The following is an 18,060-nucleotide window of genomic DNA, read 5'->3' as shown; positions in this document are numbered from 1 at the left end:
CTGATCTGCCTCTGTAGGTTAGGCTTTGTGGACAATGAGTATCACCAGCCACATCAGTAAAGACAGGATGTTGTGGCCATGAGCCACTCCCTCCAACGCCCCCACCCCCTAGATAGTTAAGGTGCCTGTCAGAGGAACTATTTCAGTGAGCCCAGACTCCTGCCTCTTCCCATAGGTAGAAAAGTGCTAACTTCATTAATTTAAGCTGTCTGGCTTTTAATTAACAGTATTTTTTTAATATTCCGACTACCTAGTTTTTGTTGCAAAAGTTCCTAAATATCCTGGCTCCTCCCTTATCTCTTCTGAACAGCCCCTCAGAGCAGTATGAGAGGCTGCCTCCTGGGCTTAAGTCCTCAGTATGTTCCTCCAGGAAAACTCGGTTCTCAGTTTTTAGGTCATACATTTTTAAGCTCCCCAGATTTCTATTGTCACTCTGAAACTCTAGGGGTTAGAGGGACAATGACCTTCATTCGGATTTCCTATTTCTTATTGCTACTCGCCCCTACACCCCCTCGCTCTCTATGTCCCTCTTCTTCTGGAGGCCAGATGGAGAAATGAAGGTGGTCCCTTTAAGGGAGCCCTCAGTGTCTGGCCCCGGGGAGCCCCAGGCCGGGAGCAGGGGCGGGGCTCCGGGGACCCGGGCTTCCCACGCAGCCGGGAACGCCGCTGTGTCATGGCGCTCACAGCCAATCAGGATGAAGCCTGCCTGGACGCATTACTAGGGCGACGGGCCCGACGCCTCCTGCTTCGGGATGAATTAGCGGCGGGTTCTGCACCCAGGTTGTGACCCCCACGGATTCTGCAATTCACCCACGCGCTCTCCACTGCGTCGCGCGTAGTCCTTTGCTGGCCACAGGTGAGAAACTGGAACCGTCAGGTGGGGGTTCCGGCGCCGGGAAAATGGCGGCGGCGGTCGGGGGATCCCCGGTTGGCGGAGGGGGAGCAGTCCCATGGGCTCCTCCCTGGACCGCGGGCCTCCCCGGGATGCGGCCCCCTGTAACGGTCACTTGACGGGGAATTGGGGTCCGGATGCGGGTGGCTGTGCCACCGGCTCAGGTGAAAGGAGGCGTGGGGAAGCGATTCCCGGAGGCTAGCGGAGGCGTCGGGGGCCACGGAGCAGCTCGGCCGGCTCGATGGGTCGCTTTGCTCGGTGTTTACAGAAGCTCACCAACACGTCCTTGCTACAGACCTGGGCGGAGCTGCACCGTTGCGAACACAATCCAGCCTTTCACTGTTAAATCGGATGTACAAAAGGTCCCAAGTGGCCGCCACGTGCGAGGCTTAGATGTGAACTGGAGAAGGCAGGGGCTGGAGCTGGTTTATCTGTATCCTCCAGGCGCCTGCTTGTAGGTGACAAGAGGGGCAGTGCCACGAAAGGAAGGGTAGGCCCCAACGAGGGGCTGATGTCAAGTCCGATCATTAAGGCGAGTGTCTGAGCTCCTGCTTCTCCACTGGAAGAGAAGAAATAAAAAGTTTGGGCGCTTAGGTGTTGGGGAGACAGTCTTCCTCCTTGTACTTTCTGGGTTCGGGTGGGTTCCCCGGGGGCATTGCCCCTGCCTTCGAAGTTCTTTAGCTCTATTCCACGTGCACGTGGCTGCATGTACAATTGAGGATTTGTTGCCAAAATCTTGGCTCTCTGTGCACCAAAACCAAACAGAAATAGAGTTATGGAAGAGAAAGAAAGAGTGGCTTTATTACTTTGCCAGGAGACAAAGCAGGAGCTCAGTAGGCTAGCAGGAGAGGTTATATAGTCAGACAGCAGTATGTGATAAGGATCAAGGCAGTAACAGTCTTGTAGTACCTCTTCTGAGAAGTTTCAAAACGGTGGGGGTTGCTAACAAGATGAGGGTGTGTACAGGGTCTCAGCAGGTCAGTCTCCTAATCTTGATGAGCCTCTCTGTTCCCTTTAATCTTTGCCTCAGGTGCTTACCCTTGCTGCTCCTCCTGCCCTTTGGAACTCAGAGAAGGTCATGGGAGGCCAGAATCTTGCCTACAAGGAATGGGGAACAGAGAGGTCTCCGTGCCCAGGAGCCCGACAGGGCCCTGCTCAGTATCAGACCAGTTTAAGCTCAGGAATGTAAAAGATAGATGTATCTGTGCAGGTCTTACAGAAATGAAATTCTGTCCATTCATGTCAGTCCCTTATTTGAGCAAAGACTTGTCATGATATATGAGGAATCACAAATCAATAATTGAAGAAGGTTTTAAGTTTTTATTAAACTCTTCAAAAGAATACTTTGCCAGATGACTTTTACAACATAATTTGTGTTAGGTGTTAAGATTTATTGCTTTGATGTATTTTTCTGGTTTCTGTTTATAGAAAAAAGGTAACATTGGTTCTTTCATTGAGCCTTGGTGGAACTGCCCTGCCAAGTCCTTGGGATATAAAGATTAATTACTGATCCTGAGTGAGACAAAGACGTTTGATTCACTAATGCAGGTGATAAGGACTCAAGTATAGTTGGGGTGGGTACAGAGAGCTGCAGGAATACATACCAGGTAACAGTCGCTTCTGCTGTGGTCCTGTCCTAGAAAGAAAGGGAGCTGATTGCAAGGTAAAGGGGGAAAGAGCTTTAGGCAAAGGAGGAGGCAGTGCCAAGTTAGGTTGGGTTAGTTTTTTAAAAAAACAATCTTGATGAAAGTCCTTTTTGCAAAACTTGTATCTTTCGAGAGTAAAAGAAAAAGATTCATTTTAATTTTTTCCCCCGTTTTAAAAAAGTTCCTTTTGTCATTGCATGAAATGTACTTTCATGTGACAGAAAAGCAGGTTAAGTGATTTTTGTTTTCTGTAGCAGTCTTGATTTGGTGGAGTACCTTGTTCTGTTATTGAGAGAGAGCACAGTGGCACTTTTCATTTTCTATCTTTGGAGTGCCTGCTGTGAATCAGGCACTGTGAAAATGAGGTGTCTTCCGTGTTCTAATTTGAGCAAATGATGGTCCATTTCTTCCCCCCAGGTGCTTAGTCAGGCTGTTGGTGTTGCTGAGGACCAAGGGTAAACAATGGGGAAAAACCCAAAGGAGACTTTGTTCCACACTGCATCTGTGGAGATTTGGTGTTGGGCTGGAGTTAGGTACAGTTTCTAGTTCCTACTCTGCCACTGAAAATATCTTAGGGAAATCATTGTTTCCTTATTACCTTATCTTTGACATGGACAAAGCGTTTCTCCTCCAAGCAATCTCACTGTTGTTGTGAGAAGAAAAAAAAAGTATAGGTAAAAGGACTTAAAAAAAGTGAAGACCAGTGTGATGGCAGCGACATTATAGACACGGTTCCGGGAGCCGCATACAGGCTCGCTCAGCCAGCAGCGTTGTGAAGTGAGTCCTTTATCGTCTTTGTTTTTCAGATGAGGAAACTGAGACACATTGAACTTTTAAGTTTTTCCCCCCAAATGGTACTACTAGTGTCATGGTGCCAGGCTGTGTTCTTAGCCACTGGGCATACTACCTTCTGTAACTTGTGTTAGGGGGATATATATGAACAGGCTTTCAGTGAAGTAATTTTGTGTGTGGTCTTTTAGTTGTATAGATAATGACCGTGACTCATTCCATCGGCATCCAATAGTGATTTATATCGTGATGACTACCGTTACTTTGGTTAAGTGATATAGTCATCCCACCTTTAATGTCCATTATTTTTTTTTTTTTTTTTTTTTTTTTTTTCAGTGTTACAGCTCCATTTTATTTAGAAGATAGCAGGAGAATCCAAGACTCAAAGAGAAGGGAGCAGAGAAGTGCGTGGGGAGGGAGAAAGAGAGAAAAAGAGAGAGAGAGAGCGCGCGCGCGGGAGGGAGAGAGAGTCCGAGAGAAAGCACTTTGGCTCCTCCTTTTATATGTTTTTTCCTGCACCTGGGCCTGCCCTATGCAAATTGGGCTTAGCCAGGAGTGCTGTTTGTTCTGCCTGAAGTCTTCACTCTGGTCCTCGGACCTTCCTTGTCTTTTAGCCACCGCCATTTTGGACTCCTTTTCCCTATTCTACCTACCTAACATTCCCCCCTCTAGAGATGGGAGGCCCAATTCTTTGGGAATAGGGGCATCGAGGTCTTTCTGGCTACTTCCTGCTGAACTGGGGCAGCGAGGGGTATTGGGCCTCCCCCTCTTGCTAGTCTCAATCTTCAGAGTCCTTATAGCGGTGTCCAAGGGTGTGTGATATTTTCCATGGTCAGCTGTAGTTTTATATCTTTGTTGAACTGGCACTGCATGTTGTAGCTGGTTGACCTGGTGGCAGAGGCTTAGCCTCTATGGTCTCAAAATTGGAGACTACTGCATACCCGGCTCTTCTTTTTCCATCCAAGACAAAGCTGCTTCCATCAGTGTACCAGATTTCCTCAGGATTGGTCAGAGGATCTTCTGACAGTCCCTCTCGGGGTTTTGTCCAGTGGTCCAAGGTTTCTTAACCGGAGGTCTTCTGGAATCTGAGACTGGGCCGCATGAGCTTTCTGCTGAGTTCGTTTTTCGCTGTCCCGGTTTCCAGCACAATGGGCCTTCCCCTGCGCTGGGTTTCTTCACCTTCTGCTTCTAGCGCAGGAGCTTCGCTGAGTTGGGCTCCTGTTGTGCTTGGCCTCTTCCACGTAGAGGTTGTTTCAGCCAAGTTTTATCCGAGTTACGGCACCATAGATGTCACGCGAGTGTATGTTCCTCGGTTCTTTGTCTCGCCACAACAAAGATTTGGAGCAACGGATTTTAAAGCCCTCGGCACATCACAGCTCTTGGGTCTTGGACAAACCGTGTTATAGCTCTTAGGCAAATCAGTGTTACAGCTCTATTTTATTTAGAAGATAGCAGGAGAGTGAGAGAGAGAGAGAGAAAGAAAGAGAGAGAGAGAAAAGAGCACACAACACGCGGGAGAGAGAGTCCCTGTCCATTATTTTTTAAAGTATTTTAAAACAGGGTTGTTACTGACTTCTAAGAGGAAGCACAAATCAATAATTGAAGAAGGTTTTAGTTTTTATTAAACTCTTCAAAAGAATACTTTGCCAGATGACTTTTACAACATAATTTGTGTTAGGTGTTAAGATTCATTGCTTTGATGTATTTTTCTAGTCTCTGTTTATTAAAAAAAGGTAACATGAATTAAAGTGGCTGGGACATTCGTTCTTTCTTTGAGCCTTCATGGAACTGCCCTGCCAAGCCCTTAGGATATAAAGATTAATTACTGCTTCTGAGTGAGACAAAGAAGTTTAATTCACTAATGCAGGTGGTAAGGACTCAAGTATAGTTGGGGTGGGTACAGAGAGCTGCAGGAACGCATAGCAGGTAACAGTCACTTCTTCTGTGGTCCTGTGCAAGAAAGAAAGGGAGCTGATTGCAAGGTAAAGGGGGAAAGAGCTTTAGGCAAAGGAGGAGGCGGTGTCACATTGGGTTGAGAGGGCATGAGTGCCCAGTAGTCAGGCCAGAGTTTTGCAAAAGTTGGTGAGAAAGAAGCCAGGAAAGGTCAGGGCCAGATTATGAATTCTCAGTTGAGAGAGTGATTTTATCCTGTGGGCAGTGGGACCTATAGAAGGATGAGTAACATGACCAACTTTATGCTCTGTAAAGGGAACTTTGGTGATAGCAGGGTCAAAGACAGAATGTAAGGAAGAAACCAGTAAAGGGCAGGTTCCATACTCCAGACCAGAGATGGTGAGGGAGTGAGGCAGGGCATTAACTGTGACAGCAAAGTTCAGAGTCCACCACACACATTTTGAAGGCAGAATGGAAGATGGCTGGGTGTGAAGAATAGTGGGGTGGGGAGGGGAGCACCTGCTGAGCAAGTGACGGTAAGACTAAGGTGTTATATTTGGGGTGTTTTGGTAACCATATGGTTAGAGATCGGAAATACTGTTAAAATTTTTAGGGAAAAGGATGGAGCAAGGAGTTCTTTGTTACTGGGTTTTGGGAAACCTGTAAACCCTCTGAGGTGCTGGGTTACATAAAGTGTAACAACCAGGTTTAACAGAAGCCTCTAGGCTTTTGATTTCTGAGACTACAGAACTTTTCATTATACCCTTGAAGACAGTAGGCTTTCCATTGAAGGAAAGCCACTCAAAGGGAATGGGAAGAGGGTACGGTTGAAGTAAAATATTAGAATAACAAGTGTCACATAGTGTTTTCCCCCCTTTTGTTAACATTATGTTTTAATATATTTGTATAGAAGTCATATTACAAATGGAGTCACAAATGAATTCTCTAGTTGTAAAACTGACCGCTGCTCAAACTTCCATAATACTAGAGATGTCTTATCACCAACAACATAACATGAATGCATTTGAAATCAACCACATGGTGAAATTGTAAACCTTGGAGAGAGGCAGGAATTCATGAATTCAGAGCAAGGCCAAGAACTGTTCAAACCATAAGCAGAAATCAAAGGACTACTGAGTAGAGTAGGCATAGATTTCTTTAAAAAGACTTAAGGCGATGAGTGTAACAATGATTGACAAATTTGACTTCAGACTTTGTTAAAATTGAGAATTTTTCTCCATCTAAAGATAACAACATTAAGAGAATGAAGGGCAAAATACAGATTGGAAGAAGAAAATGGCAATTCATCTGGCAGATGTATGTATATCATGTAAACTTAGTAAGAAAAAGACAGTTTTATTTTAAAATGTACAAAAGTTTTGAATAGAATCTGTATGGCCAGTATGCGTATAGAGAAGTGTTCAACATCAGTCAATGGAGAAATGCAAATTAATTAATACAATAATGAAAAAACAACAGTGAGATACTATTGTCTGCCTTCTGGAATGGCTAAAATGAAAGTGTCAGTGCCTTTGTTGGCAAGGATGTGGAGCCACAGGATCTCTTAAATGTTTTGGTAGGAATGTAAAATGGTACAGTCATCTTGGAAAATTGGCTGTATCTAATCCTACCCATGACCCATCATTTTCGTTCTTAAGAATATACCCAAGGGAAATAGATGTATATTCTACCCCTCACCCCAAAAGTAAAAGGATGTTCAAAGCACCTTTATTCATGATAACCAAAAATTAGATGAAACCCAACTGGACATTGGCAGTAGAATGGATGAATAAGTTGTGGTTTATTTATATAATGAAAAATTAAAGAAGCAATAAAAGGGAAGGAACTACTGCTTATGTAGACATCAACATTGATGGATCTCATGGACTTAATGAGCCAGATAATTCATTGAATACTATGTGACTCCATTCAAATGAAGTTCAAAAACAGGTAACAACTGTTTCCAGGTCAGAATAGTGGTTCCTCCAAGGGGTGGTGTTGGTAATGACTAGAAGGGGCATGAGGGAACCTTCTGGCATGTTGGAAATGTTCTGTATCCTGAGATGGCATGGGTGTATGTGTATGAAAAATTCAAGTTGCATACCTAAGATTTGTACAGTTTCTCTTATACTTTAATTTAAAAAGAGGTGCTAGTGAGAATTTGGCAGTGTTAGACCAGTTAACTTTTGATGAGGAAAACCAGCAGGAATGACAGTGAGAAAGGTGCTTTAAAGGATATAAAAGGAGTATGAGAGGCCCCAGGAAAATGATGAAATCTAGATTTTTTTACTTTTTATTTTACAAAAATGTCTTTTATATAATTGTCTTGTAAAAGGCATATGTGAAATTAAGGCTGTTGGTCTCAAAGTTACATTCCAAACTCTGTACCAGATGATTAGTTCCTTGTCCTAAGAATTAGTGCAAGAAACTTCAAGTGTAACCTAGGTTTTGGTAAATACAAGATATGTTATGGGAAATAAATTGATGTATATTTTGCTTAATTTTGAGGGGAAAAATTCTAATCAAATCTCTTTTTCATCAATATGAAATGTGGTCCCTGTTTAAGAGAAGTCACTGTGTGGCTTTTCCACATCCCTGCTGATTGCTCTTGGAGAATGAGCCCTGAGTTGTGATTCCTTTGGCTGCAGGGTCTCGAATGTAGTGATGGAGCTAAGAAAAGCCTTTGGTGAGCTACCTGTAGCAGCGAGGTAAAGCTCAAAAAAGGTCTTTGTGAGCTGCCATCAGATTTGACAGTGTTTATCACACCTCTCCCTGCTGGTGATGGTGGTTTAGAAGCTAAGTCGTGTTTGGCCTTGGCGACCCCATGGAGTGTAGCCTGCCAGGCTCCTCTTCCATGGGATTCTCCAGACAAGAATACTGGAGTGGATTGCCATTTCCTTCTCCAGGGGATCTTCCCAACCCAGGGGTCAAACCAGAATCTCCTGCATTGCTGACTGAGCTACTCCTCTCCCTAGGTTTCTCTAACTGACAGTGAGGACGAGGGGTGGGTGGATCCTGCTGTGAGGACCTGGGAGGCAGAAGTCTGAGGGGCGGCCACCAGTGAGAGCTGACTGGATATGATTAACCACAGTATCAGCTATAACTCTGTTACAGTTGAGGTTTCTGCACAGGTACAATGCTCACTTCCTCCCAGGAAGGAGATTACTATTCCAGGGATGATGAGGAGCACTTAACGCTATCCTTAGTTTTCCATCTCAATTAGAGATCACCTTCTTTTTATGTTTGTAAGTGAAAGTTAACCCCCTCCGGAGACCTTGTGGAGCAGGGACATAGCTTATTTCTGTGGTGAGCTAGTGTCTACTGGTGTCACAAAGCAAATGATGGATAAGAGACAGGAATAAAGATGCAATGAGGGAAGAGATGTGAGTGGTGGCAGCCATTCTTAGGCTCTATGTGGCCAGTAATGTGGACTGAAAGGTTTTTGTTTTTTTTTAACTCTGACAGTGAGTCTTTCCACACATGAATGTTATCTTGGGGAAGACATCTTTGTCTGGGTTCTTATTATTTCTGCCTTCCTTTTCAAATATGAATACTTTTATTAGATTTATTTTTTAAATTCAGTTCAGTTCAGTCGTTCAGTCGTGTCCGACTCTTTGCGACCCAATGAATTGCAGCACGCCAGGCCTCCCTGTCCATCACCAACTCCTGGAGTTCACTCAGACTCACATCCATTGAGTCAGTGATGCCATACAGCCATCTCATCCCCTGTCGTCCCCTTCGCCTCCTGCCCCCAATCCCTTCCAGCATCAGAGTCTTTTCCAATGAGTCAACTCTTCACATGAGGTGGCCAAAGTACTGGAGTTTCAGCTTTAGCATCATTCCTTCCAAAGAAATCCCAGGACCGATCTCCTTCAGAATGGACTGGTTGGATCTCCTTGCATTCCAAGGGACTCTCAAGAGTTCTCCAACACCACAATTCAAAAGCATCAATTCTTTGGCACTCAGCTGTCTTCACAGTCTAGCTCTCACATCCATACATGACCACTGGAAAAACCATAGCCTTGACTAGACGGACCTTTGTTGGCAAAGTAATGTCTCTGCTTTTCAATATGCTATCTAGGTTGGTCATAATTTTTCTTCCAAGGAGTAAGCATCTGTTAATTTCATGGCTGCAGTCACCATCTGCAGTGATTTGGGAGCCCCCCAAAATAAAGTCTGACACTGTTTCCACTGTTTCCCCATCTATTTCCCATGAAGTGATGGGACCGGATGCCATGATCTTCATTTTCTGAATTTTGAGTTTTAAGCCAACTTTTTCACTCTCCTCTTTCACCTTCATCAAGAGGCTTTTTAGTTCCTCTTCACTTTCTGCCATAAGGGTGGTTTCATCTGCATATCTGAGGTTATTGATATTTCTCCCGGCAATCTTGATTCCAGCTTGTGCTTCTTCCAGCCCAGCGTTTCTCATGATGTACTCTGCATAGAAGTGAAATAAGCAGGGTGACAATATACAGCCTTGATGTACTCCTTTTCCTATTTGGAACCAGTCTGTTGTTCCATGTCCAGTTCTAACTGTTGCTTCCTGACCTGTATACAAATTTCTCAAGAGGCAGGTCAGGTGGTCTGGTATTCCCATCTCTTTCAGAATTTTCCACAGTTTATTGTGATCCACACAGTCAAAGGCTTAAATTATGTAGCCTATAATAATTTGCCTTTTGAGGGTTATGGAGAAGAATGATGGTAACCAGGAGTGGCTTGAATACCAAAATGTTTATTTGTTTAATCTGAACATTTTTGAACCGTTACTATGAGCTTGGTGATGGAGACAGAATTGAGTAGGTACCATTTCTGCCACCTCCAGAGGTTCTAGGGGAGACTCTGCTCCTGGCCTCTTCTAGCCTCTGGTGGCTGCCTGCATTCCTTGGCTTGTGGCCACATCACTCATTCCTTGTCTCTGTGGTCACTGCCTTCTCCTGTTCTGTCTGTGGTCAGATCTCCTTCTGCCTCTTCTTTGAAAGAATATATGTGATTGTATTTAGGGCCCACCATGATAGTCCAGCTTCACAGGTGGTGCTAGTGGTAAAGAACTTGCCTGTCAGTGCAGGAGATGTAAGAGACAAGGGTTCAGGTTCCATCCTTGGGTCGGGAATATCCCCTAGAGGACAGCGGTGTAACCCGCTCCAGTATTCATGCCTGGAGAATTCTGTGGACAGAGGAGCCTGACAGGCTACAGTCCATGCGGTTGCAGAGTCAGACATGACTGAAGCGACTTACAGGCATGATATTCCAGGATAATCCCTCCATCTTAAAAGGTTTAAGTTAATCATATCTACAAAGTGTTGGGTTTTTTTTTTTTTCCTTTTCTGCTTAGGTAATGTTTACAGGTTCAAACGATTAATATCTTACGTGGCTATCTTTTGAGAGGGTCATTATATAGCCAAGGTATTTGTTAATCTATGTATTGCAGGTGAAGAGATTAATTACTTAAAGTCACAAAGTTAGAATTAACTTCTCTTTATATATATGTTTCCCATCTGTGTACCACCTTTTGGAAGAAAGTAATATTCTGTGTTTATGTGGATTTGTTATACAGTCAAGTTTAGGGATTTTTTTTTTTTTCCTAAAAGACTTGTTATTTTGAGATAATTGTAGAATTACATGCAATTTTTAAGAAATAATACAAAAATTCCATGTCCCCTTTATACAGTTTTTCCCAATGTACAGTATTACAACCAGAATATTGACGTTGATACAGCCAAGAAGCTGAACAGCTTCCCCACATGGATTCCTTATATGGTCCTTTGATAGCTTCATATCCCCTTCTCTGACCTCTGGCTATCACTAATGTGTTCTCAATTTCTATAATTCTGTCACTGCAAGAATGTTACTTAAATGGAATTATACAGTGGGTAGCCTTTGGTGATTTATCTTTTTTTCACTTAGCATGATTCCCTGGACATTCATCCAAGTTATGTATCAGTAGTTTGTTCTTTTTTCTTGCTTAGTATTTCTCTATAGTCTTCAGTATTTTTTGGTATTGCGCGAGCATACTCAGTTGTGTCTGTCTCTTTGCGACCCTGTAGGCTGTAACCCTGATGTGAAGAATTGACTCATTGGAAAAGACCCTGATACTGGGAAAGACTGAAGGCGGGAGGCAGAGGGGACGACAGAGGATGAGATGGTTGGGTGGCATCACCGACTCAATGGACGTGAGTTTGAGTAAGCTCCAGGAGTTGGTGATGGACAGGGAAGCCTGGCATGCTGCAGTCCTTGGGGTCGCAAAGAGTCAGACATGACTGAGCAACTGAACTGAGACTGTAGCCCACCAGGCTCCTCTGTCCAGGGAATTTTCCTCCAGGGGATATTCTGGACCCAGGGATGGAATCCGTGTTTCCTGTGTTGCCAGGCAGATTCTTTACCATAAAGCTACCTGGTAATGTAGCTACCGAAGGACATCTTGGTTTTTTCTAGTTTTTGGCTGTTTTCCCTAAAGCTACAGTGAACATTCATGTACAGATTTTATGTAAACATAAATTTTTATTTTATTGGAATAAATGCCCAGGAATGCAGTTACTATACCATATGGTGGTTGTATGGGTACATTGAACTCTTAATTCTCTTCTGTCCTAATGCTAATACCAAACTGTCTTAATTATCGTTGCTTTGTGGTAAGTTTTGAAAATGGGAAGTAGGTCTCTTACTTTCTTTTTCAAAATTGTGTTGTTTTTTACGGGTCCCTTGTAAGGCCTTACAAATTTTAGAATCAGCTTGTTGGTTTCAACAAAGACGTCAGTTGTGGATCTGTTTGTCAGTAATTTTTAATACTATTTTCATTGAGTTGTACAACCATTACCACAATTCATTTTAGAACATTTTCTTCACCTCAGTAAGAAGCCCTGTATCCATTAACAGGGACACCTCATCTTTCTTCATCCTCCTCTACCTTTGACCTAGGCAAATACTCACCTACTTTCTGCCTATCTTAGGCATTTCCTTTAAGTAGAACTACACAATATATGGTCTTTTGTAACTGGTTTCCTTCACTTTTTAGCATAATATTTTAAAGGTTCATCCCTGTGGTAGCATGTAACAATACTTAATTCCTTTTTATGTTCGAGTAATACTCCATTGTATGGATACACCACTTTTTATTTATCCATTCGCCAGTTGATGGACATTCATGTACAAGTTTTTGCATAATTTTTTTGCGTAATTATGCTGTAATTTCTTTGGTGGGGTATATACCTAGGAGTTGAATTTCTGGGTCATAGGGTAGCTTATGTGTTTAATCTTTTCAGGGCTTTTCCAGACTCTCCCATTTTACAATCCCCTTGCAGTGTGTGGGGATTTCCATATTTCTCCATCCTCCTCCAACACTTGCTATTATCTTTTTGATTTTAACCATTCTAGGGGAGTTGTAATAAAATATTCTCTTGTAATAAAACATCTCTTAAAGGATAAAAAAAATCTTTATTACAATAAAATACAATATTATTTATTATTTATTGTAATAAAATATTGTATTTCATAATAATTCAATCCTAAATTCTTCACCATATATCTTCTAAAAACAAGGTCATACATAACAAGAGTATAATAATAATACTCAACAATTTAATATAATACTGTTGTTTAATATACAATCCATATGTATGTTTCCTCAGTTGTCCTTTATAGATGTTTATTTCTGTATTAAGAATCCAATGAAAGAAGTGTTTTCATGTCTGTTTAGCTTCTTCAATCTAGACTAGTTGTAAGAAAACATTCTCTTGGATATGAGGTAATCTCTCATTGCAGTTTTGACTTGCATTTCTCTGATGAGAAATGATGTCAGACATCTTTCCATGTGGTTATTAGGCATTTGTGTATTTTCTTTGGGGAAATATCTATTCAGATCCTTTGCCCATTTTTTCCTTTTTTATTTTTTAAATTATGAAAATATAACACATTTGCAAGAGACTCGGAAAATACAGAGCAAATTTATAGTTCTATATATTACAATTTCTTTTAAATAGATAAATAAGATTTTTAGTTGGAGTTTCAATATCAAGCTCAAAAATTAATAGAATGACTATACATAGAAGTAGAAGGATATAGTAGACCTAAAAAGCACTGTGAACCAATTCAACATAATTAAGATTTATACAACTTTGCCCATTTTTAATTGGGTTATTTGCCTTTTTACCACTGCGTTATACAAGTTCTTCATATATTCCAGTTAGAAGCCCCTGATCCTATGTGTGATTTGTAGAAGTTTTCTTCTATTCTGTAGGTTGTCTTTTCTATTGAAATGCAGTTTGCAGTTGATTTTCTTTCTTTCTTAAGTTTATTTTTAATTGAAGGATAATTGCTTTACAGTGTTGTGTTGGTTTCTACCAAACATCAACATGAATCAGCCTTTCCTGGTATGTTTATCTTGTATCTGCAGCCTTACTGAATTCACGCTTTAGAAGGTTCTCGGACGTTTGGGGGCAGATTCTTCGGGATTGTGTATGTAAACCATCATGTCATCTGCAAATAGGGACAGGTTTATTTCTTCTTTCTGTATGGCTTTTATTTCCTTTTCTTGCCTTCTTGCATTGAGTAGAATTTCCAGTACTGTGTTGTACAAGGGTGGTGAGAATGGACATCCTTGTTCTCAGTAATAGAGGCAATGAATGCAATGTTCATTTTTTTCATTTATCATTATGTGTAGTAATGTTTGCTGTTTTTTTTTTAAAGATGCTCATTATCTAGTTGAGGAAGTTCCCCGTATTCCCTTATTTTTATGAGCACTTTTCTCTTGAACAGGATTGACATTATTATTATTATTATAGCTCTTACCATGTTTTCTGGTCTGTTTTTTAACTTTTCATTTTATATTGGGGTATAATTGATTAACAGTGTTGTTATAGTTTCAGGTGTGTAGCAAAATGATTCAGTTATACATGTGTATATTCTTTTTCAAATTCTTTCCTATTTAGGTTGTTACATAATATTCAGCAGAGTTTCTTGTACTATATGGTAGGTCCTTGCTGGTTATTCATTTTGTTTGTTTATTAAAAAAATTTTTTTTTCCTTTGTATAGCCCAACTCACTAAATTTTTATTTTAAATGAATTGGTGTTTATGGTATGTATGATGTCACAGACAGTGACCATACACCAGTTTATATTGTTGGGAACAGGCACAGCTGAAAAGTGGCTGACTTGCTATTCTTATATTACACAGGAGTAGGTCAGTTAGGGAGTTAAAATAATAGTCAACAGAATGCTATTTTTTTTTTTTTTAACTTTTTATTTTGTATTGGAATATAGAACTCCGGCAGACGGTGATAGACAGGGAGGCCTGGCGTGCTGTGATTCATGGGGTTGCAAAGAGTTGGACACGACTGAGCGACTGAACTGAACTGAACTGATAGCTGATTAGCAAACAATGTTGTGATAGTTTGAGGTGAAGAGCGAAGGAACTTAGCCATATACATACATGTGTCCATTCACCCCCAAACTCCCCTCCCATCCAGGCTGCCACATAACACTGAGCAGAATTCCATGTGCTCTAAGTAGGTCCTTGTTGGTGGTCCATTTTAAATACAGCAATGTGTACATATCAGTCCCAAACCCCTTAACTATCCTTTACACCCAAAACAGGATTGATTTTTATCAGATGATTTTTTTCTGTGTAGACTGGTATGATCGTGTAAATATGTGTTTTTTCAGTTTGTTAGTATGTGGGTTACATTGATTCTTGAATACTGAACTAAGGATTTTTGTGATTATATTCATGTATTGGTCTATAGTTTTTTGTTTTTTTTTGTAGTAATGTCTTTTCCTGGTTTTTGAGGTTTTTTTTTTCTTTTTTTGAGGGCTTCCCTTGTAGCTCAGTTGGTAAAGAATCTGCCCGCAGTACAGGAGGCCCAGGTTTGATCCCTGGGTTGGGAAGGTCCCCTGGGGATGGAAATGGCAACCCACTCCAGGATCCTTGCCTGGAAAATCTCATGCACACAGGAGCCTGGTGGGCTGCAGTCCATGGGGTCGCAAAGAGTTGGGCACGACTGAGCCACTAATACTAACACACTGCACTTCCTGGTTTTTGCATCAGGGAGATGCTGGATTCTTAAAGTGATCTTGTGTTTTCCGAAGAGATTGTGTTAATTCTTGAAACATTTGGTAGAATTCTCTAATGAAACAATCTGGGCCAGGAGATTTCTCTTTTGGGAGGTTTTTAATTATGAGTTTAATTTCCTTAATAGTTATAGGGCTGTTCAGATTGTTTCATTTTGAGTGAGTTGTGTGTTTCGAGGAATTGGTCCGTTGACATACAAAGCAGGGCTCTTCACTGATGCTGGGCAGCGGTGGGAGTTTCAGCTCTTCTCTAGGCCTTTACTGATAGACTCTGCCTTCTTGCTGTTCCCCACACGGCCTAAACTGACACCACTGGGAGGGGATGGCCTTCTTACGCCTGGAGATAGAGAAAGTCCTGACTCTCTACTAGGCTGTCTCATACCATTCTGGTGGAGATGAGAAGGGGAGCCTCATTACTGTCATAGGAGTAGAAGAACAAGCTCTCCAGGTGTTCTTCCTAGATGCTGTGTGGCAGGGGACAGGGGTCCTTAGCAAGGGAAGGAAGTTCTGCCTTTGGTATCATCCCCACAGGTGAAGGTAGGAGGTAAGGGAGGGAGTAAGGGGGTAGCCTCCTGTAATGTTGAGGCACAACAGTATATAGCCTGGTGAGAGGGAAAGTTTAGGCTCCTTTCTTGGCTTACCTTGTCACAGGGTTAGGGTGAGCTACAGTCTATCTTATGGTTTTTGGCTGGAGTGCCAGTGGTTATTGTCTACAAGTTTTCTGTTTTGCTCTGCTACTCTTTTCTTGGTTCTCTGAAAGAGCAGGGACTTTATTTGTCTGCCTCCATTGGCATTTCTGGATTATTGGCTGCTTCAGCTCTATGTCCATGCTGTATTTGAGGCAAAAGGAAAACCCAGAGAATTCACCATCATGTTGTTCCACAGATCCCGCAGTCCTTCCCAAACTAAAGTGCCTTCTCTCCACCTTCAGAGTCTTCTTTTGTTTGTTTCACATATAATGTCCTGAATAATCATTGGAAGGACTGATGTTGAAGCTGAAGCTCCAATACTTTGGCCACCTGATGAGAAGAACTAACTCATTAGAAAAGACCCTGATGCTGGGAAAGATTGAAGGCAGGAGAAGAAGGGGACGACAGAGGATGAGGTGGCTGGATGGCATCACTGACTCAATGGACGTGAGTCTGAGTGAACTCCGGGAGTTGGTGATGGACAGGGAGGCCTGGCGTGCTGCGATTCATGGGGTCGAAAAGAGTCGGACATGACTGAGCGACTGAACTGAACTGAAGCAGTAGGAGCAGTACATTTACTGGATTTTATGGAGCAGTAAGTAGTTGGACTGAGATTAATTTTTTTTTTTTAATGGAAGAAAACATAGGGTAGAAATTAAGATACATGATTGGCTAGTTAGATACTTAAGTTAGTTTTGGGTCAGTTACTTTGAAGTGACAGTTTAACTATGTCCTCTTTTCCCCTAGAGAGTAATTCTGTTTGTCATTGTTCAGTAAAACCAAACCCTCATTAGTTTAAGATCTCTTTTAAAGAAGCTTGAAAATCCAATGAACTAATTTATTTCTGCATTTATATATTATAAATGCATCATAATTCTACATTTCTGGCTTAGTGTGTGATAGAAAAAAAATTTATTGTAGTGAAAGATTAGTTTTATAGAGGGACTAACTCAGTTTTTCTAATAGAGATCTTGAAGCTGTGGATTCTTTTCTTAAAGAGGAAAAAGGCATTGTGGTTAAGAACTACATAAGGAAAATTTGTGGAAGTCTTTGAAATGTACAAAACAGATCATGGGGTATTTTGGAAACTGGGTGGTCTAAAACACGTTTCCTGGAGATGTGATCTATGGAATCTGCAGGTTTTATTATTTTTTGACTGACTTTATAACTTTGTAAGTTGTGGATAACTGACAGGAGTGCATATGTCTTTAGACATGCGGCTGAGTTTTGTTGGTTGGAGGTACTATTGATTTCTTTTCCTCTTTTGTGGGAGAAGCCGGTTTTAGATCTATTAAACAAATACATTTCACCATTTCCAGTTACCTGTGTGTTCATGTTCTTTGGATTCACTTTTGAACCAGATGAAGCATGTTATTTATTCCATAATTAATTAATGAGTTAAGTAAAATCATAGGTGTTCATTTTATATTAGTATGGGAGACACAATGTTATCTTTTTGTTTGTTTGAATTATCCTGTTAACAACTTGAATCCCACTGTAACACTTAGTGTCATTGTGATTTGGAGCAGGGAGTTTTATCTTTTAACCTAAGTCTGTCTACCCACTATAAAAAGGGGTCACAGTGCTATTTTCCTGTTGGTTTTTGAGAGGACTGAAAGAAATGTTGTAAGGAGCACTCATCTCACTGCACCTCATACATCTTAAGAACTTTGCTTTTTACTGTTATAAGGCTGTGGGCAACCATTTTACCTTCCTGAGACTTAATCTATTTAAAAAAAAGGAACTTTTTTACTTGGTTGTTAGGCCATAAGTTTTACTAGTCATAATTGCAAAGAATGGAAGAAGTAGCAGTAGTTGCTTTTGGAAGGAAGAACATTTTAAACATGCAAGTCACCTTGCTGCTCTGAGAAAGAGAAATGTAGAGTTGGATCTGGTGAGCCATTCATTAGAACAGCAGCCTGGTAATTCGATCAGTAAACTTTGATTGAGGGGATCCTGCTGTGTTGGCCTTTGGACTAGGAAGAAGCAGTAGGGCTGGGAATGGGGCTTACCAGAGTAACAGGAATGCTCTTTTTTGCCATAAAACAGTTTGGAGAGTGGATCAGGATAGATGAAAGACTTGGAGCT

General features: G+C 41.5%; 1 protein-coding gene across 7 annotated transcripts in view; it reads left to right on the top strand.

The window, feature by feature from the left end:
* The first annotated feature begins 536 nt into the window (after positions 1-536).
* LCLAT1 (lysocardiolipin acyltransferase 1) overlaps positions 537-18,060 on the top strand; it is a 193,638-nt gene continuing 176,114 nt past the window's right edge. The window contains exons 1-2 of one of the 7 annotated variants that reach the window (XM_055540596.1): positions 537-856; positions 16,215-16,567. In XM_055540596.1, the coding sequence (XP_055396571.1) occupies positions 16,560-16,567 (8 nt within the window). In that variant the 5' untranslated portion in view covers positions 537-856; positions 16,215-16,559. The other 6 variants (XM_055540591.1, XM_055540593.1, XM_055540597.1 and 3 more) reach the window with 6 other exon arrangements.

This window comes from Bubalus kerabau, chromosome 11 (assembly GCF_029407905.1).
Source record: "Bubalus kerabau isolate K-KA32 ecotype Philippines breed swamp buffalo chromosome 11, PCC_UOA_SB_1v2, whole genome shotgun sequence".
In the NCBI taxonomy this organism is placed as follows: domain Eukaryota; kingdom Metazoa; phylum Chordata; class Mammalia; order Artiodactyla; family Bovidae; genus Bubalus; species Bubalus kerabau.
Note: the sequence above shows the minus strand (reverse complement) of the source record. Positions and strands in the feature narration are given on the sequence as shown.